We start from the raw sequence: 27,094 nt of genomic DNA on the forward strand, positions 1-27,094 counted from the left end.
AACAAGTGTTGTTCTCCTACTGCCGGACACGAAGCGATGCGTTTACAGACCTGGTTAATGTGGAGTTAACAGAAAACAAATGGGACAGACAACAGCACCAGCACTTAAAGCAGCCGAGAGTGAGAAACCAAACAGAGCGAAACCTGCAGCTCCCACTCAAACTGCCTCACCAGGAAATTAACCAATCGCTCAGACTTTAGCTCTATAGCATTTTTCTTACAATTAAATGCAAAACAAAGTGGTTTACATTATAAAACACTTAATGTCCTCATCTGTTTTATGTGACTGTTTTTTGCCCTGTGAAGCATTGTAAGGTAGGGGTAAGGGGACAATAAAGTTTACCCTGACCTGAACTGAGAAACAAATGTCAAACAATATAAAAATGAAGTGTTAAAGAAAATAAATAACTAAAACTGCTAAATATTAAAGGCACTATGAGGAGTTTTGGAAAGCAAAGTGTTTTCACTACATTTCCCATGAGCCTCCGTGTGCATGGTGAAATTCTTGGACCGGCGGACAAAAGCGAAAATATTTGACAAGAATGTTTTCATTGATCAAGAATGAAAGTCGGAGGTTCAAAGACGATCAGATACCATCGTAGTTCCGACCATAAACGGCGATTATTCCCATGACCCGCCGGGCAGCGTCCAAGAAACCGAAAGTAGGACCACTAATAATACTAATAACAAAATAACGATCAAGACAAAACAGTATATTTATCGAAAATGGACCCATTAACAAGTGTGTAACATAGATTCATCCACATTAATATGAGACTTTTTTTTTATAACCAAATACAAACTCCTCGTTGTCCCTTTAAAAGCAGCACAACCATAAGAAAAGATATTAAAAGTCTAATCCAGTCTATTATAGAACCTGATGCACCTGGTCCAACTCAAACAGCATGATAGAGGTAGCCTAACAGCTTTATCATCCTGGTGAACTTCCTCTTCTATGCAATGTACAAAGAAACATGGAGGTTTGTTATTTATGTTTTCGTCCTGAACCCGCGTCCAGTTGTGTTGTTCGGCCCGGTCTGTTGACCACTCTGACTGACACAAGGAAAGAGTCAGAGCTATTTACAGTCTGTGGCCGGAACATGCATTTATTTAGAAGAAGTTGAATCAGTGCAGATTAAACTTGTAAATGAAGCTGCTCTGGACCCGACTCTTTCATTCTGCTCTGACTCTGTTAAACAGGAGCAACAGAACCACTGGAGAGGATTTTCATCTTTGCAGAGCAGAAGATTTGTTCTGCGTGTCTGTCTCTGATATGAGCCGGGTCGGTTTAGCAGCTGAAGCAAATAAAAGCCAGAGCTTCTATTGGAGGTAAATTGAAAAACTCTTGAACTTTAGCCTTCTCTCCTTTTTCACCACAACAGAAGAAGCTGGTTGAGAACGAGTCGGCTGTCACGAGGACGAGGAAAACTTTGTGATTTTTTAAAAAGCTGCCTCCTTCGCATACTATGAACACACACACACACACACACACACACACAAGGACCGGGCCCTTATCTTTCCTTACATCCACTCTCTCCTTTAACCTCCACGTTTGATTCCAGCTCTTCTCTCTCCTCCTCCCACCTCGTCCTCCTCTCGCTGACCTCCTCTTCTGCCATCACACAGTAGCTGTTTTTTTTAATATTTTGTTCTACCTGCTCAAACACAAGCTGCAGCTGCCAGCATCGCTTTCCTGAAGAAGGGAATATTTTCCCGGTTGCTATGCAACACAAAGTTTGACAACAACTTGCGAGCTATCCAATTAGCATCAGAGAGCTTAGCTGTTACCTAAAATGGAGTCTGTGGACGTCAAAGGGTCCTTGAGAGGTTTTCAAGGGTTTTATAACCAATCATTTCATGCACAAGGTGTGGAGACTGTTTGTCTGAGCTCTGTCAGAGATATTTACACAAGAGAAAACATTTTAGTTTTCTTATATTTCTATTTAAAGGGATAGTTCAATATTTTGGGAAATTTGTTTTAGGAGTAGGTTCGTTACCTTTAATTGTCGGTGCAAGCTATTTTTAGAACGGCGGAGCAGAGCCGTGAGCTGCTCAGAGCTACGCTATGGAGGGTCATGGGATTTCTTGGTTTCCCTCATCAAACTCATCAAATACACAATCCAACAATTCCACAACGCTCTGGTGGACAAGTTGTGACCTGCACATTCACCACGCTATGAGATAATAACACAACGTTACCAGACAGAGTTGTTTTAGAGGTAAATACAGAGACTGCTTGGTGAAAAACTGTCCCTGAAGGCAACGCGTATCAGCTGTTTTGCATGAATTTGCCTCTCTGGTGCCACTTCAACCAACTGACCCAAGGAAAGAGCCAGAGCACAGCAACGTTCTTCAGAAAGGACCGGTTTGTTTCTTTACACTGAACTGAATCTAAGCGATCTAACGATGTGTAGCGAGTCTATGCTGACAAAAGTTTTACCAGATGGTTCTAACAGCGTCACCAAGGGAAAAAGAGTGGGTTTAGCAGAGCTTTCTAACTATTGTATGTGCAAATCAAACAGCTTAGAAACTGTTCAAACGGGCCATTTACTGGGATTTGGGAGGTTTTGTACATTCACAAGAACTTGCACAGAAAATAGACCCGACCTCTAATTGAGATTAAGCTTTAATGGGCTCAAACCTGTAGCCAGACCTGGGCCAGTAGAGAGGACTAAGGAATTTAAAGGATGCGCTTACTGTATACGCTTATAAAGTTGGAAGGGGGGTCTGTCTCTACAGCTGGATTCATTAGTCGTGACACTGTGAAAAAGCTTCACCCACTTTTCTTTTTGAGAATTTTTGTTATTTTCTCATTAAATCAGGTCTAACACAGATTTATTTCAGAGGGGTTGGTGGTAGAAAATAATTTCCTGGAGGGAAGGAGCCAGAATTTGCAAAGTAAATGAGTGAAATGAAATAGAAGCAGCCAGAACAGTTAATGATTGCTCTGCAGACTTTTGAAGGGTGTGATGAATCAATTTCAAAAGAGGCCACTTTGATGCAGTTTCCAGTATCATTCTGCAAACTTTTTTAACTTTAAAACTTTTTTTTTTTTTTTTGCTTGCAATTGGGCGAGAGAGACACTTCAAAACACAGATCTGACACATTGAGTGGCCACAGGTATTTAGTCTGAGGTTGACGCTGGAAAAGTTTCCTACAGGAGGAAACCAAACATTTCTCTTCATCTGACACGACTCAGAAAAAACGTCGAAGCTGCGAGTTTGCAGGAAACACATCAGACGATAAGTGGAAAACGGCGGCGGACATGTTGGGGAAACGCTCTGCTGGGGGGGAGCGGTGCTGTCCGTGTCTCTCCACGGCGACGGCAGCTCACGATGACAACCGTCTGACAGTTTATTGATTAATGTCTTCAGCGTGATGAGGCAATTTAGCAAACATCTAATGTGCTTTTTATGAACCTCTGGCTGCCGCTGCCTCGTCCGACTCGGCCTCGTAACCAAGTTAAGGAAGTGAAGAGGAAACACAGATGGAGAAGCTGCACTTCCTCTATCTCCTGCTTTTCAAATCTCTCTTCCTTCATAACCACGTTTCCCCTCAGCCGCCTCATTTTTCTTTTTCTTTACCTCTCCTCCTCTCTGCACGTTTCTATTTTCATTCCTTCATATGCAGAGTCGTTTTATCTCTTCTGTGTCTCCTACATCGTTCTTTATATTCGTTCACCACCAAACTGCTGCTGCAACAGATTCCCACTATCTGCTGCCGTGCATCGGCGGCTCTGACATAACGGATCACTATCTTGCATCGCGCCACCAGCTAACACTGCTGATCCCAATCTGGCTCCAGTCTGTGGCTGCAGCCGTCTCTGTATCACCATCCAGGGCCGCCATGTATTCCATCATAGAGCAACATCCAAGTTAATATTAGATCTTATCACCAAACACAAACGATGCTGACTTCTTTCCTGCTCGTGGATTAAACCTAAGAAATGAACTCGAAAAAACAACGACTTCATGAAATTTTAAATAAATTCAACTTATTTTCTTTACCTTAAACCTGCATTATTTATTTATTTATTTATGTCCAACACTTCCAATTTTGTGTGCAAACTGCAAACCTGACTCCTGTAGTACACTCCCTTACAGTACATCCCCTCATCTGTGCAATAGTTTCTTTTCTGCCTTACCACACTGTGTATATTGAATTTTTATTCTACTCTTGTAGATAACTGATATACTCTTGAAACTCAATTTGGAACATAAGTGTACAGAATCTCTCTCTATCTCTCTTTGTTCTTTATATGTTTATATATTTGTTTTATGCCTAGTTTTTTATTTCTATATTTGCATATTTTTCTACTTTGTACCTTGCACGCTACAATGCTTGTATGCTTTAACAACCAAATTTCCCATGTGTGGGATAAATGAACAGTCTTATGTCTTATCAATCAATATTTGTCACATCAACACTTAGAGCATCTCCACATGTAAATGCAACCAGCTAAAACCGGTTACATTTAACTTGCGTTTGGGCCTATTTTTGGTCCTTAAAAACTGATATTTTCAAGAAAACAGCGTTTCTGGTTGAACAGGGGGAATTAGCTGCTGCCTGCCGAGAACCGGGCAAAGCTCTGAGAGCAGAGAAGATGCTGCTGCTGGAGAAGCAGGTCCATAGAGATGACATGCAGCAGTACACTTGCTGCATGCGCGTCCCTATGGCATCACTTTGGGTTGTGAGCGCGCTTGATGCAGGTCTACAGTAGGCTACATTGAAAGTGATGGATATGCGCGCTACATCTGAACAGGGTCACGCACACCACTCTTACAACATAAAGACTGATGGTTGTCATGGAAATAGTAAACAAAGATCAAAACCGAAAGTTCACTTTGGTACTTCAGGTTTGCTATGTTTGGTCAATGAGTCTTAAAAGTTAAATTTATATCGCCACCTGCTGGTGTGGCTGCAATGTCCAGTGTTTTTTATTGTGTTTTAGCGTTTACTATGACGGAGTATTAGGGCCACATTGACAAATAAAAAAAATCACAAACTTCTTGTAAATTTACGACTTTATTCTCGTAATGTTACGACTTTTTTCTCGTAGGAAATGTACAACTTTATACTTATAAATGTACGACTTTATTCTTATAAATGTACGACTTTATACTTATAAATGTACGACTTTATTCTTATAAATGTACGACTTTATTCTTATAAATGTACGACTTTATTCTTATAAATGTACGACTTTATTCTCGTAATTTACGACTTTATTCTCGTAATTTACGACTTTATTCTCGAAGTCTGTTTTTTTTTTTTTTCTCAATGTGGCCCTAATACTCCGTTGTAGTTTACATATACAGAGAATTTGACGTGCTGGTATGGATGTGTTTTTTTTTAATCGGAGGAGGAGGACGACTAGATTTCAGTTCTGCAGAAGGTTTCAGCCTCTTTTAGCTCATCGTTTTGGTGGCAACAAACCCAGAGCTTTAAAAAAAGAGGAGACATAGATTCATCATTTCTGCAGCTTTGACACAACAACTTCATGAATCTAGGAAAAAAAACTGTCAGCTTTTTTTACAACCTCTCTGATCGATAAGTCAGAATAATCAATAAACTACAGCTTTCATATTGTGTGTTAAATGTTAAATATGACTGCAGCTACGTAGGAGTGACTGTGTGTGTGATTTCCTAAAAACTTCCACACACACACACGCACACAGAGCAATCTCTATAATCATCTTTATTGTGTTAGTGACGCCGGTCGGGGACACACGGGTGGCGACCAGGACGTGTGCAGTTTGTGTCATCAATACTATCAGTGCTTCCCTGACGTTATCTCACTCAGCCTCTTATTCTCTCTTTTCCGGTTCCTCTTCCTCCTCCTCCTCCTCCTCCTCCTCCTCTTCCTCCTGCTCATGAATATTACAGTGGCAGGCTGCAGAGAGCAATATGCTCGGCAGCAGATAAGAGTCTGTTTGTGTTTAACACTCCAAAGTCAGACACGACACGAGCCGAGCCGAGCCGAGCCGAACCGGCTGCTGCTGCTGCTTTTCAACGACTCAAGTGACTCAGCTTTCAGGCTTTTGGTTTTCTGTCTGAAATGTTGATATTTCCACAAACCAAGTGTTTAAAAATAGCAGGTCTGACTGTGTCCCCGTTGTCATGTGTTGAGTGAGCCGGGTTATGAGTTTTTCCGTGAGCGATGTGAGAGATGAAACCACTTCAGCTCTCAGAGGACCAGGTTCAGACGTGTCATCGCTTCTCACTTTCCACAAATACGACGATTTGCAGATAAAACGTCAGCGGTGAATCTGAGTTTTTAAGTTGTTAGCTGTTATTTTCTCCCGTTCTCTGTGAATATTTCGATATTGCACGACCATAATAAAGAGTTAGTGTTAAAGAGATTTGCTTGTTTCTTACAGCAAACAGAGCATCAAAATACGCATTACAGTTGAAAAAATGCACAAAAACAACTTCTGAGTTCCTTAAAATGTCCAAACAACAGTCCAAATCCTGGTTCTCCATAAAAAAAGCTGCATGAAGTTTGTTATTTTTATAATTTACATAATTAATGCAAAAAATTGCTCAAGCTCAAATTATTATCTCACTGTTTTTTCCTGTAGTTCAGTAATTGTTCAGCATCTCGTTCCTCAGGTTTCATGATGTGAATGGCCATGAATTAAAGACCTATCCTTCTACAGTAAATGGAACGACCTCCTACCCAGGATGGCGATGACCTCGTCGTCCTGTATGACCTCCAGTGACCCCGACACCACGAAGCACAGCGTGTCCACGCTCTCCCCGGCGTGGAAGATCAGGTCTCCGGGGGCGCAGTGGATCGTCTGGAACTCCACCGCCAGCGAGCGCAGGCAGCCGTCGCTGGCCAACCGGAAGGCCGGGTGCTCGTTGAACACCTGAGAGACAGAGAGAGAGAGTCCATTAAAGGGATAGTTCAACATTTTGGAAAATTGGCCCATTGCCATAATCCCTATAGTCATAGCAGTAGGTTCGTTACCTTTAATTGTCGGTGCAAGCTATTTTTAGAACGGCGGAGCAGAGCCGTGAGCTGCTCAGAGCTACGCTATGGAGGCTCATGGGATTTCTTGGTTTCCCTCATCAAATACACAATCCAACAACTCCACAACGCTCTGGTGGACAAGTTGTGACCTGCACATTCACCACGCTATGAGATAATAACACAACGTTACCACACAGAGTTGTTTTAGAGGAAAATACAGAGACTGCTTGATGAAAAACTGTCCCTGAAGGCAACACGCATCAGCGCATCAGCGGTTTTGCATGAATTTACCTCTAAAACAACTCTGTCTGGTAACATTGTGTTATTATCTCATAGCGTGGTGAATGTGTAGCTCACAACTTGTCCACCAGAGCGTTGTGGAGTTGTTGGATTGTGTATTTGATGAGTTTGATGACGAAAACCAAGAAATCCCATGAGCCTCCGTAGTGTAGCTCTGAGCAGCTCACGGCTCTGCTCCGCCGTTCTAAAAATATCTTGCACCGACAATTAAAGGTAACGAACCTACTGCTACTACTATAGCGATTATGGCAATGAATGAACAAATGTTGAACTATCCCTTTAACACCAACACATTCATGATCTACAGAGGATTAACCATCGTTCTGCTTCCACACAGAGAGATAATCTGTTTCAGTAGCAGTGAATCCTCCTCCTGCTTTGTTCCTGTTTCCCTGAGTGTTTTTTTATCACCTCTTCCTGTCAATCACCTCAAGTCCTCGAGAGGAAACGTACCTACGTCCCCGTCAGGAAATAATCCCTCAACGCAGCGTCTCTCCCTTCAAACCCTCCCTGACACATCTCTGTGTTTTTATTTCAAGTGGGCTTTTGTTTTGGCGGGGACGGCGGTCCCACGCTGCAGCGAGCGGCACACGGAGACGGGTTGAAGTGTTTTGAAGACGACGACGACAGAACTCAGAATCCCTTTTAATGTGACATTGTTAAACTGCTCACGTCATGTGTGTGAACCCGACTGCTGCTGCTGCTGCTGGGTGGTGATGATGATGATGATGATGAAGCTGCTTTACATCAGTAAGAAGAACAAACAACTGTTTCAGTCCAGTTTTCACAATGGAATAGAAAACATGACTCAGCATTTCATGTTCTCAGTCATGAGGTCTTTTCAACCTGCAGCAGCAGCAGCAGCAGGACGGAGAAACAGATCTGTAGTGATTCAGTTTTATCAACTTTTACTTCCTAGTAGTGTTGTAGTACTCACAATTGCAGTGACAAATGTCTCTCTGCCACGCGCTCACTTTGGTTTATGTGATGTAATTCAATAAGTTTAAAAGTATAGTTCAACCATTTGTCAAATTGGCCCATTGCCATAATCCCTATAGTCATAGCAGTAGGTTCGTTACCTTTAATTGTCGGTGCAAGCTATTTTTTAGAACGGCGGAGCAGAGCTGTGAGCTGCTCAGAGCTACGCTACGGAGGCTCATGGGAATTCTTGGTTTCCCTCATCAAACTCATCAAATACACAATCCAACAACTCCACAACGCTCTGGTGGACAAGTTGTGACCTGCACATTCACCACGCTATGAGATAATAACACAACGTTACCAGACAGAGTTGTTTTAGAGGTAAATACAGAGACTGTTTGATGAAAAACTGTCCCTGAAGGCAACGCGCATCAGCGGTTTTGCATGAATTTACCTCTAAAACAACTCTGTCTGGTAACGTTCTGTTGTTATCTCGTTTAAGTTTGTGTGGTGGTGCCGCAGAGACAAGAGCTGGGACACCGGGTCGGAGGCTCTGATCTTACAAGGTTGGTTTTCAGCCAAGAGACGCTAGGTGGAAGGCAGAGAGCCTCCATTCTCCCTGGAACTAGTTACAAGTCATTGATTTAACCAGAACTAGGACTCTGAAGCTGGTTAATTAAGGTCAAAATCCTGCATAGTTCCTCTTCTGGATACAGAGACTGCTTGATGAAAAATTGTCCCTGAAGGCAACGTGCATCAGTGGTTTTGCATGAATTTCCCTCTAAAACAACTCTGTCTGGTAACGTTGTGTTATTATCTCATAGCGTGGTGAATGTGCAGGTCACAACTTGGATTGTGTATTTGATGACCGCTCTGCAATTAAAGGTAACAAACCTACTGCTATGACTATAGGGATTATGGCAATGGGCCAATTTGCCAAAATGTTGAACTATCCCTTTAATTACTTTGATGGACTTAACGTGTTATTTGCTCTGTTTTCTTTGCTAAAGGAGCTGATTTACTGTAAACTCTGAGGAACAGTGTCTTCTTACATGCAAAAAAAAAGATATACATTATTGACAGATACTGGAGAGAAACATGAGTTTTGTGCAAATTATCATTTTTGATTTTAATTTTTGAGTTTTTTTTCTGGGATCTGAACTAGATGAGCATCAGTTGCACCACAATTCTTCATTAATAAATAAAAGCAGATCTGTTTCTCTGACTAACAGGACGTCTATCTTTACTCTACTCCAGCCTTCACCTAGATTATTATAACTGTTTGTCCTGCCCTGGTTTCAGTGCTGCATCACCACCATCAAACATCCTTGTAGATCCACTGTAAAAGAGTTATTCTAGACGGAGATAATGGAGAATCATCTGCACTGAATGACAGGGTTGATTATAGTCTGTTCTGAGTGTCTGTCATTGAAGGCGGTTCGCACGCAGCACAGTTACACAACTAAGAAAGGTGTCCTTGGTCCAATGCCAGCGCAGCAGTTCCAGCCTGCCAAAGTTTTTTTGGGGGATCGAATCAGATCAGTCGTGTCAAGTGAAGCCCGGCAGCGTCTGAGCACAGCGAGCCTCCGCTTCCTTATGTAAGACCGAGGCCTGTGCATGTTCAGAGGAGGGAGAGGGAGCCAACGTCCTGCTCCTGAAATCCAACATCACAGTGATAAGATGGTGAAGAGACTGTGGTCAGTGCACAAGGACACGGTCACCATCCCATCATCAGCTCTTATTCTTAGTTAACTTTTATCCAAGTGCTTCCAAATGTCTCTATTAATAAATATTAAATGCCCCGGGAGTTTTTTGTTTGTTTGTTTCAGCTTTGTTTAAGCCTCTGTATGTGTGAATATTTACATTAAATATTTAAGTTTTGGATTTGAAAGAATTTGGGGCTTTTGTTGAGGTTCAGTTTCTGGGAAGTCTTACAAACAATATCCTGCCCTCACTGAATGACAACGTTCAAAGCACCGTCATTATCACAAACTAAATATAAAGTCTGCTAGCTTGATGCTAACACATAATGGAAAACATCATAGACGGGCTAATGGAAATTAGCATCGCTATCGTGGCAATTTTAAACCAACAAACCTTATCTGTTATTTTAACATAAACCTGTAAACATGGCATAAGTAACACATAGAATAATACTGAGAGGCAGATATTTTCTCTGCTGTGGAAATAATTTTACTATTTTTTTTTCTTTCTTGTTTTGAATGAGAAAAATTACTAAAGCCTGTATCCTGAATGGCTTGAAGCTTAAATGTTCTGTGATGTTCTGAGTGTGAGCATAATGCAAAATAGTGGTGAAAGTTGTTTCCCATTGTTTTTTAAATTTACAAAGGGAAGACAAAGTGTGATGTTCTTTATAATAGTTGTATAATGTGTTTACTGTATGGCTCATTGATGGGAGGAGGATTCTGTATTGGTTCAGATTCAGACAATTTTTTGGTATCTGAAAGAACCCCAAAAATCAAGATTCGTTATAATATTTACATTTGTGTCAGACTAAGTTGCTGAGTGTTAGAGACCAGACACTCACCTTCCTGTTGAGGTGGACACAGATGTCAGCCCGCATGTCCTTGGGACAAATGGATAAGACCTGGAGGACAGAAACACATGAGAGAGAGAGAGTGACGCTCTGTTTGGCATTTGAAATAAATAAAGACAATAAAAAACCCAACAACAAAGGCTGCAGAGTAAGAACTTTTATTTCCCTCTTTGATGAATCACTGCAGCGGCGCCGATTCACCAGTTTCTCTGTGGTTTCTGTGACTCTCTGCTGGTCCCTGTGAGTTCACCATCTTATTTCTTAGAGTTAAAAACAAACGTCAGATGATGTAAATCCACCGTCTATCATGTAAAAACCCGGTGAATTTTCCAGCTGTTCCGGGGCTTTTAGCTGAACCACACCGGCTTCATTAGCGCATCTAGGACTTCCTGGCCACGTCGACTCGGCTTCAGACTTGAGGCTCGACAGATACGGATTTTAAATCTGTGTGATACAGTTCAGAGCATCAGAGGAGTTAGTTTAATGGAGCTTGAGTTCAGAATTGAATATTTGCACTATTTCCTGTAGAGTTTGGAGCTGCTGAGCTGCAACACTGTCATGTCTAGGGCTTGGCATCACTACTGCTCTACTAAATCGATTAAATTCTGATTCACAAGGTCCCGATTCGATTCAATATTGATTCATTTAGAAATATTTCAGTTTTAAAACCAGTTTTGCTCAGTTATGAAAGAGATTTGCACAGAACTAATTGCTGTAGGTTACTCTTTAACCTGACACATTATTAAAAATATTAATGTTTACATTAAAAACTTACCCAAAAGCAGTAACATCAATGCACATATATTTAACGTGACCCACCACAGAAGTAAACAGTGCCAGTCTTCAGTGCAGACATGGGTGATAACTCAAGTATTGCAATCAATGAGCATATTTCGGCAGTGACTGGACATAACAAAATGTAAACAGCAGCATGATCACGTCCACAGATTTCTATCTTGCGAGACTAACAGAGGAAACAGGAAAAAGTATACATTAAAGGGGACGTATTATGGATATATCACTTTTTGAAGGCTCTTTAAAAAAAATCTGTATGTGCAGGCTCCCTAGGTTGAAATCCATGTGGTTTTACGAGCTGTTCCCTCAGTTGTCTGACAATAACGTCATTAGTTTTCGATTTTGCATAAAACCACCCCTACCTGTGAGTACAGGTACTGATAGAAGGGGCGGGGCCAGCAGCGGTTCATTTGCATTTAAAGAGACAGGCACTGAAACCAGCCGTTCTGAACAGGGCTGTTTAGAGAGGATGAAAAGAGCTGTGATGTTTGATCCTTGGGGGATTTTGACCGAAGACATGTCTTTAAGACACCTGGGAACTATTTTAATTTGTGGAAAAGAAGCATAATGTGTCTCCTTTAAAGGATTGTAAAGATTTAAAGGATTTTATGAATCGATGTCGGGTCTTTCAAATGAAGATCGATATGAATTTGACCCCAGCCCTAATATAATCCTGTCCACGATATCCTGACTCCAGCTGCAGTCGACACCTTTTTCTGTCACTTCTCACCTCTCTGATGTTTGCTCTCACCTCTGAGGTTGTATAAGACTCCTATTTTTCAACACCCCCACCTCCACCCCGATTAGAAATGTGATGATCGCCTTTGTTCCATCTGAACCAACCCAGTCCTCTGACACCTGGTTCCACAGGTCCTGGATCAGAGAACCAGAACCAGAATGAGATTTTTCTCGCTCTCTGTTTTTCTCCACCAGCTTTACTGCAGCTTAGCGTCTGCACTTTGTTCGTTTTTTTTTTAAAATTCAGGCTTATTTAGCCATTACATTCATTAAGTCCCTTTTCGAGACAATCGTCTGCCAAAGAGGCTAAACTTTAAATTATAATCATTTTGTCCGGCTCATTACACGCACTCTGAAATCCAGCCTAATTAACTGAAGCATTTAGGTAAAACAGAAAACAAAATATTAGCCGGTCTGTCCTTCCTGCATGCAATCCCGCCTTATTAAATATGAACAAAATCTACCGAGGGGAACAAGAAATCATGTGAAAGCCTGTGTACACTCTCTACACAACGCTTTATTTAAAGCAGAGGATTATTAGCAGAGCTGAGCCTGTGTTTTCTGAGGGTTTTATTTTTTTTGGGTGTGTATTCAGATAAACAGCTGACTGAGAACCGTGTAACCGCTTCCAAAGTGACAAAAAGTACCCACTAATTGGCCCCAGCTCTGACTGCGGGGTATTTATACTGAGGGTGGGCACCACACTCGCCTTATGTCTCCTCGACTGGGTTTAATTATCTCGAGCAAAACTACAAAAATAGGATTGATCAGGGAGAGGCGTGTGATGCTGAAACTAAAACATGGAAAAAAAAAAACCCAGGGAATTATTAATATTATGTGAAACTGATGAGTCGGTGCTGAGGTTCTCACAGCTGCTGAGTCATGTCAGGAGTTTTATGATCGGTCAGTTTCACTAGTCAGCAAAGAAAAACCTGACACCTGCACTGAGAGTGGAGCTGCTGCTCTCATAACGGGAGAGACGCAACATGACAATAAACAGAGTCAGAAATCATGCGTTAAAGGGATAGTTCAACATTTTGGCAAAGTGGCCCATTGCCATAATCCCTATAGTCATAGCAGTCGGTTCGTTACCTTTATTTGTCAGTGCAAGCTATTTTTGCAACGGCAGAGCAGAGCTGCAAGCTGCTCAGAGCTACGCTACGGAGGCTAATGGGATTTCTTGGTTTCCCTCACCAAACTAGGAGGTAAATTCATGCAAACCGCTGATGCGCGTTGCCTTCAGGGACAGTTTTTCATCAAGCAGTCTCTGCATTTCCCTCTAAAACAACTCTGTTTGGTAACGTTGTGTTATTATCTCATAGCGTGGTGAATGTGCAGGTCACAACTTGTCCACCAGAGCGTTGTGGAGTTGTTGGATTGTGTATTTGATGAGTTTGATGATGGGAAACCAAGAAATCCCATTAGCCTCCGTAGCGTAGCTCTGAGCAGCTCGTGGCTCCGCTCCGCCGTTCTAAAAATAGCTTGCACCGACAATTAAAGTTAACGAACCTACTGCTATGACTATAGAGATTATGGCAATGGGCCAATTTGCCAAAATGTTGAACTATCCCTTTAAGGCTGCGGGGGAGAGTTTGATATTTAGATTAACACTGGTAAAAGGAGACGAAACACAAAGAAGAAGCGGTACTGAAGAGAATTGAAGCTGTTTTTTAATGTGTGTTTGCTTTTATTAGCTGCTGCTTGTGTCTCCGCAGCTCAGAGCCGAGAGCTGCAGGTGATGCAGAGCGTCATTAATGGCTTCAGTGCTGCTGTGTGTGAGGTGTGTGTGTGTGTGTGTGTGTGTGTGTGTGTGTGTGTGTGGTGTGTGTGTGTGTGTGTGTGTGTGTGTGTGTGTGTGTGTGTGTGTGTGTGTGTGTGTGTGTGTGTGTGTGTGTGTGTGTGTGCGTGTGGTGTGTTTGATCTGATCAGAGCTCCTGTTAAAGTCAGATCTAGATGCCGAAAGATAAATGATAGATGCAGAGCGTGGAGGAGAATAATGAGAGTGTGTTTAATCTTTCAGTCCTTCAGTGGAGGCTTGATGTTATTCTTTCATGGGTGGTACTTTTTCCTTTTCTTCCTGGTGTGTTCAATGACCGTGGGACCAAACAGAACTGAATCAGATCAGATCAGATCATAGTACGTACCTTCTCTGTGTCGATGCCTTTGGACATGGACCAGGTGGAGACGATGTAGTCCATCACCCGCTCGCTCAGGCCCTTGGGAACCTGGTAGAGCTTCAGGAAGTCGCGCACGTTGTTGAGCATCTCGTGGTAGCGGTTGGTGTTGGCGTACATCTGCTGGAAGATGGTGGTCACGTTTCCAAAGATGGTGGCGTAGAGCAGAGCTGCACAGGAAGACAGAGGAGATACCGTCAGTTCACACACACACTGGAGTCATGTCTTAAAGGGATAGTTCAACATCTGGCAAATAATCCCTATAGTCAGAGCAGTAGGTTCGTTACCTTTAATTGTCGGTGCAAGCTATTTTTAGAACGGCGGAGCAGAGCCGTGAGCTGCTCAGAGCTATGCTACGGAGGCTCATGGGATTTCTTGGTTTCTCTCATCAAACTCATCAAATACACAATCCAACAACTCCACAACGCTCTGGTGGACAAGTTGTGACCTGCACATTCACCACGCTATGAGGTAATAACAGAACGTTACCAGACAGAGTTGTTTTAGAGGGAAATGCAGAGACTGCTTGATGAAAAACTGTCCCTGAAGGCAACGCGCATCAGCGGTTTTGCATGAATTTACCTCTAAAACAACTCTGTCTGGTAACGTTGTGTTATTATCTCATAGCGTGGTGAATGTGCAGGTCACAACTTGTCCACCAGAGCGTTGTGGAGTTGTTGGATTGTGTATTTGAGGAGTTTGATGAGAGAAACCAAAAAATCCCATGAGCCTCCGTAGCGTAGCTCTGAGCAGCTCGCGGCTCTGCTCCGCCGTTCTAAAAATAGCTTGCACTGACAAATAAAGGTAATGAACCTACTGCTATGACTATAGGGATTATGGCAATGGGACAATTTGCCAAAATGTTGAACTATCCCTTTAAAGTTGTGTTTTTCTTTCTCGTTTTTATCCTTTTCATTCTTCTTGTTGCTTTATGAATGCTCCATAAAACACGGTTCATTAAAGCCTTTCATAAAAGTGATTATTTTGACAGGAACACACACACTCACACTCACTCACACTCACACACACACACACATCCAGCAACCACTTTGTGGAGGCTAATGGGAAGCCAAATAAATAAAGAATAATGAATCTGTGAAAGCACTTTGAGGGAGAGAAGTGAACACAGAGTGATGTCGGTGCAACGACAGTGACGAAGCATCACGGTCCGTCAGAGGCTGTGAGTCATGAGAGTGGACGGGTCGTAGATCTACACTTTAAAATACACAAACAGATGAATAGATAAGAAACCTTCGACATAGTGATTCATCTGAGTGCCTGGGTTTTTTTTTTTTTATTTACGATAAATACTCAACAAACACACACAAACCACCCCCTGCCCTGCCTGCAGCGCTCTGAAATCATCATGACTCTGACAATACGACATCACATCTTCCATATTTTTTTACAATTTTATATTATTGTCTTCTTCTTTTTCTTCATCTCCATCCACTGTTATAAACATTCTGATGCTGTGCAAGAATTTGTTTGACAGTTGTTTATAAAAAGCACTTTTCAACAACTCTAAACACCTGGGAATGCCCTAGCAAACACCCAGTAACAACCTATTAACCTACGACTCAGCAAATCAACACAGCTGTTCCACTGCTGGATGTATGTTGTCGTCTTTTTACAACTGTTCACTGTAAAGTCCAAGACACATTTCCCATTGGGACAATTAAGTCTGTCCTATCCTATCGTAACACCCTAGAAACTCACCTGAACCCCCAAGTAAAGTGAATGCAACAACTAAAAAATCAACAACACGTTATTAAAGGAATAGTTAACCAAAAAATGAAATTCAATTATTCCTCAAAGTGCATCTGGAGAGCCGGGAGGCCGGTTCGTAGTCCAATGAAAACTTTACATGAGAGTAATACCGCCTGACACAAAAACGTCCATAAAACTACACAAAAACCATTTAATATTCCTCCACACTGCTCGTCCGCTGCAATCCAAGTGTCCTGAAGGGAGATAGTCCAGAGTTTACTGGAAACAACGTCATTGAGGCAAGTCCGGTCACGTCCGCGTGCACCAGGCAAATTCAATCCAGGACTGTTTAGGCTGTAAAAATGTCTTAAATGACGTTGTTTCCAGTAAACTCTGGACTATCTCCCTTCAGGACACTTGGATTGCAGTGGACGAGCAGTGTGGAGGAATATTAAATGGTTTTTGTGTAGTTTTATGGACGTTTTTGTGTCGGGCACTATTATTACTCTCATATAAAGTTTTCGTTGGACTAGGAACCGGCCTCCCGGGTCTCCAGATGCACTTTGAGGAATAAAAAACTACTCCAGAGTATTCTTCATTTCATTTTTTGGTGAACTATTCCTTTAACCACCTAGCAACAGGTCAGTGAGTGGATGATGCAACAAACGACAGATAATTGTACTTTTGTTGAAAAGAGTTGTTTGTTTTTATTGTAAATCTAATGAGGGGGATGGAAACTGTTAATTCACGTCTAAAACATGCAAAAATGATACATATATTGAAGATGTCTCGAGCGTATCGAGGCATCAGGAGGACGAGTGTTTCCCTCCTTTTGAACTTAAAGTCGTTGTGCGTCGTCGCTGCCGAGCCGAGCCGAGCTGTCAGCCTCCTCTTTACCCTGCTTCTGCTACTCTACTGTTTCCATAGAGACCTCACTCGAAATAGTTCTCCCTGTACCCCACCACCACCTCCTCTTCATCATCCTCATCCTCATCCTCCCAGCCAATAAAAAAAAAATTACAAAAGAAAAGGAGAGAAGAAATAACAAGACTTCTGGGTTTGAAAAATGTGGATTGGTGGTGGGAGGTGGAGGGTTCAGGGAGGTGAGAGAGAAAATGAGAGAGAACGTGTGGTTGATGTGGGAGAGACGAGACGACTGCGTCTTCCAGATAAAGTGTGTGTGTGTATATGAGAACGATGAAGAAGAAAGTGTCTCACAGAAGAGACAGAAACAAAAGGAAAAGACAGAACAGAGGTGGTGTGTGTGTCAGCAGCACCGAGGTAAACACTGCTGCTCCGGCTCAGCACCTTCACTCTGCTGCTTTCCAGGATCTTTCCAGGATCATTCCAGGACCTTTCCAGGACCTTGTCAGCTGATAAACTTTTGCTGCGTTCAGAACAACTCGGAAGTCGGAAAAAGAACGAGCTCTGAGTTGTAAAAAATGAATTGAACAGCGTCGGAAACTCGGGTGTCATTTCAGAGCTACGAATTTCCAACTTGACATTACGACAACATCAAAACATGGCGGCCCTTGTCTTAAAGGGATACGCCAAAAAAGATTTCCATGTCTTGCCTCACTCCCGAGTCCATGACCAGCAGATAGACACCATCCTTTTGACTGTGTGTGCAGTAACAAGGGAGATAGAGCCGTATCGCCCGTAATTAGCTTAGCTCAAACGCTGGAAGTGTATGGGTAGTGTTAGCCTGCCTCCACCTAAAGTCATCAGAGAAACTCTTCAGCAACTCTAAACAGAAACCGGCGGGCCGATCTTCGTCTCAGAGCTGACAAAACTCTCCGGTAAGGCATCTTGAGCGGTCAAATGCCGCTAACGGGACGAGATCGGTCAAAACGGAGGGTTCATGCAAAGACGCTTTATTTTGGTTCAAGCTAGCTACATCGAGGGTAGGTTAGCTTCCTGTTTCAAAGTAAAAGCACAAATTCTATCGTCATGGTTTTCTGTATGTAAAGGGCAACGGGTGTTTTATTTTGTGAAAGTAACCGGAAGTGCGTTGGTCACAACGGCTAGCTTGAGTAGCGCCGAATTCGTCCGAACAAAATTGTAAACAGCTGGTATTTAGACAAATTAACGACACACTGCTGATCTAAACGGCTACTTTCTCGCCTAAAAATGTTTGTAATGTGGATAAAGTGATATATTTACAGAGTTTATAACTAAAATGAAATTAGCTTCTGACTGCTGATTTCAGCTCGGGTAGGAGGCAGGCTAACACTACCCATACACTTCCAGTGTTTGAGCTAAGCTAATTACGGGCGATACGGCTCTATCTCCCTTGTTACTGCACGCACAGTCGAAAGGATGGTGTCTATCTGCTGGTCATGGACTCGGGAGTGAGGCAAAACACGAAAAAAAATGTTGGCGTATCACTTTAAACGGTTAGAATTTAAAAATTGTAAAAAGTTTTTTGTTGAGGTTTGCATATTTTTTGTGTAGGCCTATTATTGCAGTATATAATGAAATACGATATTAAGCTGTGATTGTTGTATTGTGTGAAATTGTGGTCCTCGTATGTAACGGAAATAATGTTTAACTGTTATCTAGGCTATAACGTCTCCTCTCCTCTTCATCTGCCTCTAAAAAAACAGAATTTGCTGCGGCATATATTTTTCGTATTCAGCGGTGAGCCACAATGTGCCAAACTTCCTTCGGGTAGCCATGTTTTTTCAGAAATTCCGACCTCCGAGTTGTTTTGAACGCAGCATTTGACTCGACTACTGAGCTGGAACTGAAGCTCTCACCTGCAAGCGCTACTGTACACTCCCTAATTGGGCGACTCGGTGGCTCGGCGGTCGGCCACCGTCACCTCTGCTCAAAGTGTGACTGAGCTGAGGTTCCAACTCCAAATCTCCCGGTGTTTGTAGAGAACTTGAAGAGGTTCACTCCTCTTCATCGTCTCAGAGTTGTTTCAGTCTAACGAGTCAAACGTGGAGTTTCTTTCTGCAGGAGAACAAACTGAAACACACAAACACTTTCTATTTCTGCAGAGGTCGGCGGAGTTAAGACGGGAGGAGGATAATTATCAGCATCTGTCAGGTGTGAACCAGGTCCAGAGACAAAACACGACTCACAGAAGAAAACTGAAGAAACTCAAAGTAATGACAGAAAAATGCGACCGAGCATCACTGGAGGAGAGTTCACAGCAACTTCTACACAACTTTTAGTAGTTTATGTCTTGATGTTGTTGATCCAGTTGAGGTTAGAAAGTTAAATCACTTAGTTTCACATCTCAAACATAACCATGGGTCCTTTTGTGGTTTTGTAAATGTGAAATTTGTCATTTAGTAACAAAAAGAAATGAAAAAAGCATCAGAATTGATTGACATTTTGCAGGTAAACCCAACCAAACCTTAACTACAGTGGTGATAGATCAGATTTATGGGCTGTCTAATGGGTGATTGGATTTTGTGGTTGTGGTACGACGACTTCTGAAATGCTTCATATATATTGACCACCGATTCAACAGCGCTCCGGTCTGTGTGAAGGTTTGGAAATATGTAGGACTTCTCATTCTCATCTATGTCATTTCTTCAAGATCTTCAAGGAGTCTGTGAGAGATATAAACTGTTTTCTGCCTTGAGAGCTGCTGAAATGACAGTTTTATGACTTACACTCAGTGCATTCTGGGACACAGTGAAGAAAAGGTTTCAACAGAAGAGGCGTCATTTCATATATAGTATATTTTGTATATTTTGAATTTTTTTATGTTGGCAGAGACGAAGCAGCAGCAGCAGCAGCAGCAGCTCCTGATCTGGATTCAGATCAGTTAACGCCTCAATCAGATGAGTCACTATAACGCTGCCGTATGAAAGACCTGTAACAGGATCAGTCAACCTGATCCACCAACCAGAACCAACACAACAAAGAGAGAAAGCAACAACCAACGACCTCTGAGCCATAAAATAAATAAAAACAAGCCACCTCAACCTCAACAAACAAACACAGTCCCACCGGCTCGGCTGCCTCCACACACGAGGGCGTCGTCTGGTTTATAGCAACAGTGTGACTGATTGGATACTTAAAGGGATAGTTCAACGTTTTGGCAAATTGGCCCATTGCCATAATCCCTATAGTCATAGCAGTAGGTTCTTTACCTTTAATTGTCGGTGCAAGCTGTTTTTAGAACGGCGGAGCAGAGCCGTGAGCTGCTCAGAGCTACAGAGGCTCATGGGATTTATCAAACTCATCAAATACACAATCCAACAACTCCACAACACTCTGGTGGACAAGTTGTGACCTGCACATTCACCACGCTATGAGATAATAACACAACGTTACCAGACAGAGTTGTTTTAGAGGGAAATTCATGCAAAACAGCTGATGTGCGTTCCTGTCGGGTGCAGTTTTTCAGCAAGCAGTCTCTGTATTTCCCTTTAAAACAACTCTGTCTGGTAACGTTGTGTTATTATCTCATAGCGTGGTGAATGTGCAGGTCACAACTTGTCCACCAGAGCATTGTGGAGTTGTTGGATTTGATGAGTTTGATGATGGGAAACAAAGAAATCCCATGAGCCTCCGTAGCGTAGCTCTGAGCAGCTCACGGCTCTGCTCCGCCGTTCTAAAAATAGCTTGCACCGACAATTAAAGGTAACGAACCTACTGCTATGACTATAGGGATTATGGCAATGGGCCAATTTGCCAAAACGTTGAACTATCCCTTTCAAACACAAACACACATCAGTCTGCATCTGAACCCTACCAGTGTCGACGGCTCAATCAAAGTGGATAGTTGTCATCTCACGACTATATTTGAACTCTGCTCTGTCCCCTGTGGCTGTGTTGATCTCAGTCTGGTGGGGGGGTGACGGGCAGCAGATGAAGAGCTTTATTTTCTCATATTTACTGTTGATGGTGCTGCCTCAGGGGGAGGGGGGTGGGGGGTAGAAGAGCAGACGCTGTCAGAGTGAGACTGATCAGCTCTGCAGGAACTTTGTCTCTAAATTGACTGTAACACTGGAAAGCGGAGAATAAAAACACATCAGTGGAGCTGTTTGGTCTCTTCATAGCTGCTCTGATCTCATCTCAGCTCTCTCTCCTGTACCTACACCGGACTGGACTGGACTGGACTGTCGTTGCTAAGCGCTCATTACCACAGAGTTTCTGAGCCTCCTGCATGGAGATCACCTGGAAGTTAAACAGCGTGGGCTCGGCCGTGACGCAGCAGCTACATGAAGAAACACGGCTCCTGTAAATGAGCCACGTTTTATGTTGTTGTTGTTTTTTTTTACATGCATCCCAGTCAAATTCCTGCTGCAAACTGAGGTACAGTGGCATGATGCAAAAGTTTGCTCAACATGTCTGTTAATGTAAAGCACGTGGAAGATGAAATGATCTCCAAAAGGCACAAAGTTAAAGGGATAGTAGCATTTTTTTTAAAAGTGGGCTTGTGTGATCTACAAATAGCCCCTAAGTACTTTAATTGCAGTAGAAGACTCTCTGCACTCCTAACAGTTGGTTAGGTCCAAATAAAAATTGCGTTTTTCCTGCACTTTGAAGGGCTGGAAAAAATTATATTATAGCGAACAGTGGAATTGTGTATTTTTTTTCAGGTAAAACCTCCTTTAGGCCGCAAATATAGGCCGTTTCCTTGGGTCTGTTCACAACACTGTATATCTCTGGGCAGGGCTATGGGCTGGCGTTGCTAACGGGAGGAGTGCAGAGAGTCTTCTACTGCAATTAAAGTACTTAGGGGCTATTTGTAGATCATACAACCCCACTTTTAAAAAATGCTACTATCCCTTTAAACATTAAAACACTATTTTGTAAATTGAAGACCAAGCTTCCACAATTATGATCTATTGTTAACATCCAAACATCCAAAAATGGAACATGAAAAAATGTACATTGATCAGATTTTTTTTTTACCTTGATTCAAATTAATAAGCGATGTATTTGAGACTCATCACTCTCAGTTATTATGTCCTAATAAAATACACACAACTTCTTTATGCTAACGACTCCTTGAGTTTGGGTTCAGCCTTGTTGTTGAAACCATTTTCCAGGACATCTACACTGATGTCACACACTAATTAGTTTGTCTAATGTCATCTTTTGTCGTCAGCTCTTCACATTTGTTTTCCTCTCTCTCTCTCTTCCTCTGTGTGCTCATACACACAACATTTTAAAACAGCTGACTTCATAATGAAGTCGTTCTCATTTACATATTTTTCTGTCTCTGTTTAAAAGCGCAAAATACTGAAGGGAAAATTCAGCCAAAATCTCCTAAACTGTTTGTGTGTTGTGTTTGTGAAGACAGAAGCAGATGGAGGAGAAATCATTTTCCAGGACATTTTACTTGTTCTCTCTTTTTCCATTTATCTTCCTTCAGTGGAAAATCACCAGCTCCAGATTCACTTTGACCGAACGGAGACTAGCCTTCTTCTTGCTCATGTGGGTTAATTCCTACAGTAAATGTGTCAGTCCTTGTCCAGAAGAAGTCTCAAACTGTGGTTTCATGTTTCAAAAGGAGGAGACTCTCTGATCCTGCTGAGTCATCACAGTCACAAGCGTCTTAATGGGACAGTTCAGATGAGGAATCAGACGGTGGTCTCTCCTCTGTCCAACAGGAAATGGTTAATAGACACTGGGGACAAACCAACACTGTGTGCAGCTCAATATTCAGAATCCAACACCAAAAAACATCCAAATACCTCCATAGTGCTCTTCTGTAATGTCCCTCTTGTATTGAAGCCCCAACATAAGAAATTGTTCCGAAAAAGTATAAAAAGTCTATGTTTTAAGCTTGTTTGTAGCTGAAACTCCCAGTGTCTCAGTTCACTGCTTTGCCTGAGTCAGTGCAAATCTCGCGTGATTTGCATTGACAGCCAGTTCACAGCTCCGCAAATCACGCGAGATTCCGGCAGAGCAACACTGGGAGCTTCGGCTACAAACAAGCTTAAAATATAGACTTATTTAATTTTTTTCTGAACTATTTCTCATTTCGGGGCTTCAATACAATAGGGACATTACAGACGAGCAGTATGGAGGTATTTGGATGTTTTTTGGTGTGTCTTTTTGGACGAAGAAAAGTGAGCTCTGTTTGCAACCGTCATATGGACATGCAGTGCTGCACGGAGCCCCGCTGTAACTCAGAGAAGCCACGGAGGACTCTGAAACTTCTCCCAGCCCTTAGTCCACATGAGGGTGAGTAGATAATGAGTGAAATTTGAATTTTGGGTGAACTATCCTGTTAAACTCAACATTAAAGTATCTGTAAAGTGATGATTTGGTGCAATCTTAATATCTGTGATTAATTCAGATTAATTAAACAAATTGATATGATTAATTTCCTCAGTCTGTTGACAGGTGGCAGCGTCTCTCCTCTCAGAGCCGTCAGCTCAGTTAGAGAGCTGCAGATGAAACGGATTATTGAAGTGCTGCCAGACTGAGACCGGAGATTTCCAGGGCGTCAGTGAACATGTCGTCAGCTGAGACGGTCGGTCGGTCGGCGATGTCGGTTACGGACGACCAGAGAGTCAGAGCAATGTTTGTAGTAAAAAACGACAGCTTCTGCAAAATTATACAAGTTTATGGCGCCTTTTTAAAAATTTTTAAATCTAATTTCAATCATTAGATGTTGTGTTTAATTCCTGATCGATCAATAAGTGATGCTTCACCTCGGCTCACCTTCTCCTGTCAGAGTGAGACGGAGCTGATGATGAAATGTTCCATAAAGACGGTAAATCAGTGTCAAACAGCCTGAGAGGAGGTCAAACAACACGACTGTTTGGTTTCAAATGTGACAATAACGACGCCCCGACGCAGAGATCAGAGGCCGCCGCCTACATGTCATTTATTTCCTCTTTCTCTCCGTCTCTTTATCTCTTTCTCTCTCTCTCTATTCCTTTCTCTCTCTCTGCCGCGGGAGTTGAGGAGGATTTGTCAGAGTGAATGAGTGTGAGCGACAGGAATCTGTGGGTCCAGCAGCAGGAGGCCGGAGACACAGTGTCAGTGCCCGGAGCCCTGACACCCAGGAAACATTCATCACACACACACACACTGCTACATGAGGAGACAAGCAGCGCACACACACACACACACACACACACACACACACATAGGACTCTCACACTTAGTCACATGCAAAACATAAAGAAGCAGCCGCCGCCTCTCCAGGAACAAGACGACGACAACAATCATCAAAATGATCTGATTCTGAATCAGGTGGGAATTTAGTTTTCTATCGTGTATCAAATTGAGTGTTTAAGTGAAGTTTAACTTTTCATGAGGACATTTCACAAGATAAATGGATAAAAAAATAATCAATAAATGATCCGATATTGAGAATGACCCACTGTTAATCACTTTGAACCGACTTGTTTAACAAGGATTTTGATGAAAGCTGCATATTTACAGTAGAACATGTTTGCAGATTTTTATACTATAAAACTTGTGTCTGAATTGTGTTTGTGCATCAGTAAGTTTAAATCTTTGACTCTTGCACAAGGAAATCTAACTGCAATTAACACAAGACTACTTTTTATTTTGCATAATTTCAACATGAACACTCTCTCAGGGTAAATCTGTCTACAAGATTGACAGCAACACGTCTAGATCTATTCATCCATCCATCCATCCATCCATCCATCCATCCATCCATCCATCCATCCATCCATCCATCCATCCATCCATCCATCCATCCATCCATCGGCTCACTGTCATGACCCAGGACAGGTCACCAGTCTGCCACGGGACGGACACACAGAGACAAACTGAAGACGACCTCACGTCTTTAGGAAGCTGGAGAACCTGGAGGAACCCACACAAGAGGAGGGAGAACATGCAAACTGCCAACAGGAAGAAACCTTCTGCTGTGAGGGCAACAGCTGTAACTACTGCACCACCATGTCTACCACTGTAAAACTAAGCCACATGTTTAGACATTAACGATAAGGTTATTTATCATCTACCATGTTACCATGTGTATATCTGTGTAGTCTTATCTGTCATCAACAAGAGATTACGGGTTACGGGTTAGCGCGTTACGTTTGTGTGGCGGTGTCGCCATGGAGACGAGAGCTGGGACACCGGGTCGGAGGCTCTGATCTTACAAGGTTGGTTTTCAGCCAAGAGACGCTCCATTCTCCCTGGAACTAGTTACAAGGCATTGATTTCAATGGTTCTCAAAGTTTTTTTTCCGTCTCTTTTAAATAGAAATGTAACCACTATTTCTAGATTTTTCTTCAAACTTTTTTTTGAGAAATTTTACCACTTAATTTAAAAAAAAAATTAAAACTTTTTGAAAATTTAACCACTTTTTTGAGAAATTCTTATTTATTTATATATTTTTTGGGAATTCTTATAGAATTTTTTTTTTTTTACTTTTTTTTTTTTTTTGAAAATTTTCATCACTTTTTTCTAAAAAAAAAAAAAAAAAAAAGTATTTTTTCCAGAAATTTCTCAGCAATATTTCCACAAATTAAGAATTGGATCTTTAACCTGTTTTGGAACCATTGTCATTTGTAAGAACTGAGATCCTGACTGTTCTGTGAAAAAACCAATAAAGAAAGTTTGGATAAAAAAAATATTTCCACAAATTCACACCATTGGCCCTAATTTGAACATATACATTGACTAAAAAAGTAATGTTCTTCAGTCTCAGAACAAATATTTGAGTGGCGGTGATCTTACAAGGTTGGTTTTCAGCCAAGAGACGCTATAGAAGACAGAGAGCCTCCATTCTCCCTGGAACTAGTTACTAGTCATTGATTTAACCAGCACGAGGACTCTGGAGCTGGAGATAAGGGACACATGGAGCTGAGTTAAAGCATAGTAAAAAAAAAAAAAACTCACAGCTACCAAACATGGCCGATGGGCTCTAATCATTGAGGAAGGCTCAGATTTCTGCAGAATATGAATGTGTCCACACACGCAAGCTCCTGTTGGTTAAAACCTGGAAACACACCTATGATGCAAACAGTCCCAAAATAGCAACACACACACACACACACAAGCTCAGAACAAAGCAAAGCAGCCGGGGCTTCACAGGACGGGAGCCACCTCCATCACTGAGCCACTGAGCCACTGAGCCCGGTCCATCGGCCGCTCAGCGAGCCAAGTCGGCATCCAGGCCGCATCACAACACATTACACAGTGACAGGACACACAGCGCTCTGCTCTGCTCTGCTCTGCTCTGCCAGCCAACACGCTGAGCGAGCCAGTCAGTCCGTCCAAAGCCCCATGAAAAAAAGAAAAAGAAAAGCAGCTACTGTATAAATCCGCTTTGACAAGCAGTAATTGTGCATCAAGCGCTCTGTGGGTAAAGTAAAACATTCTGGCTGATTGTCTCCAAATAAATATTGACTGGAAATTCTGCAGAGGCATCCTGGCTGCAGTCGCCATGGCCGCGGCCCCACGGCCCCGCCCCCTCCTCCTCCTCCTCCTCCTCCTCCTCCTCCAGCCACATCAATCATTTCTGTAATTGTGACTCTGGCTCAGTAAATAAATAAGGTTCTTTTTTCTTTTTTCATCGTTTTCTCCAACATCACACTGTTTATTTCTCATTAGGTCGACTTAATAGATGAGTCTGTGCTGTGGAGGAATGATAATGATGTTTCTGGGAGGGAGTGAATTGACTGGTGGGGAAGAATAAAGGGGAGGGGAGGGGTGGGGGTGAGGGGGTTAATGTGTGACAAATGTGTGTGTCCACCTCGACCCGAAGCTTCGTTAAGTGACTTCACAGCTGAGATAAAAATCCATATTATGGTGATTTTTAAATATAAATAAATAAAACTCACTGTATTTAAATCTATTGTTTTACATCATTTCAAACACTTAATAGTTTAAGGCTGCAACTGCAAGACCGAAATCTATAAATAAGTATATATGTTTTTTAAATGTCAGCATTTTTGTGTTGAAGCACTTTGCTACTACAACATACAGTAAATGCAAATTGGTATGGAATAAA

The 27,094-nt window shown here is 42.2% G+C and overlaps 1 protein-coding gene across 1 annotated transcript in view; it reads right to left on the bottom strand.

Annotated features, from left to right (window-relative positions):
• The window catches only part of kcnh5b (potassium voltage-gated channel, subfamily H (eag-related), member 5b), a gene marked incomplete at both ends in the record, with an annotated part of 186,153 nt that overhangs the window by 53,804 nt on the left and 105,255 nt on the right, over positions 1 to 27,094 (bottom strand). Inside the window, 3 exon segments of the mRNA XM_083998777.1 lie at positions 6,679 to 6,871; positions 10,745 to 10,804; positions 14,431 to 14,630. Of these exon segments, the coding sequence (XP_083854903.1) occupies positions 6,679 to 6,871; positions 10,745 to 10,804; positions 14,431 to 14,630 (453 nt within the window).

Source organism: Trachurus trachurus (assembly GCF_905171665.1).
Source record: "Trachurus trachurus genome assembly, chromosome: 22".
Taxonomy (NCBI): Eukaryota; Metazoa; Chordata; class Actinopteri; order Carangiformes; family Carangidae; genus Trachurus; species Trachurus trachurus.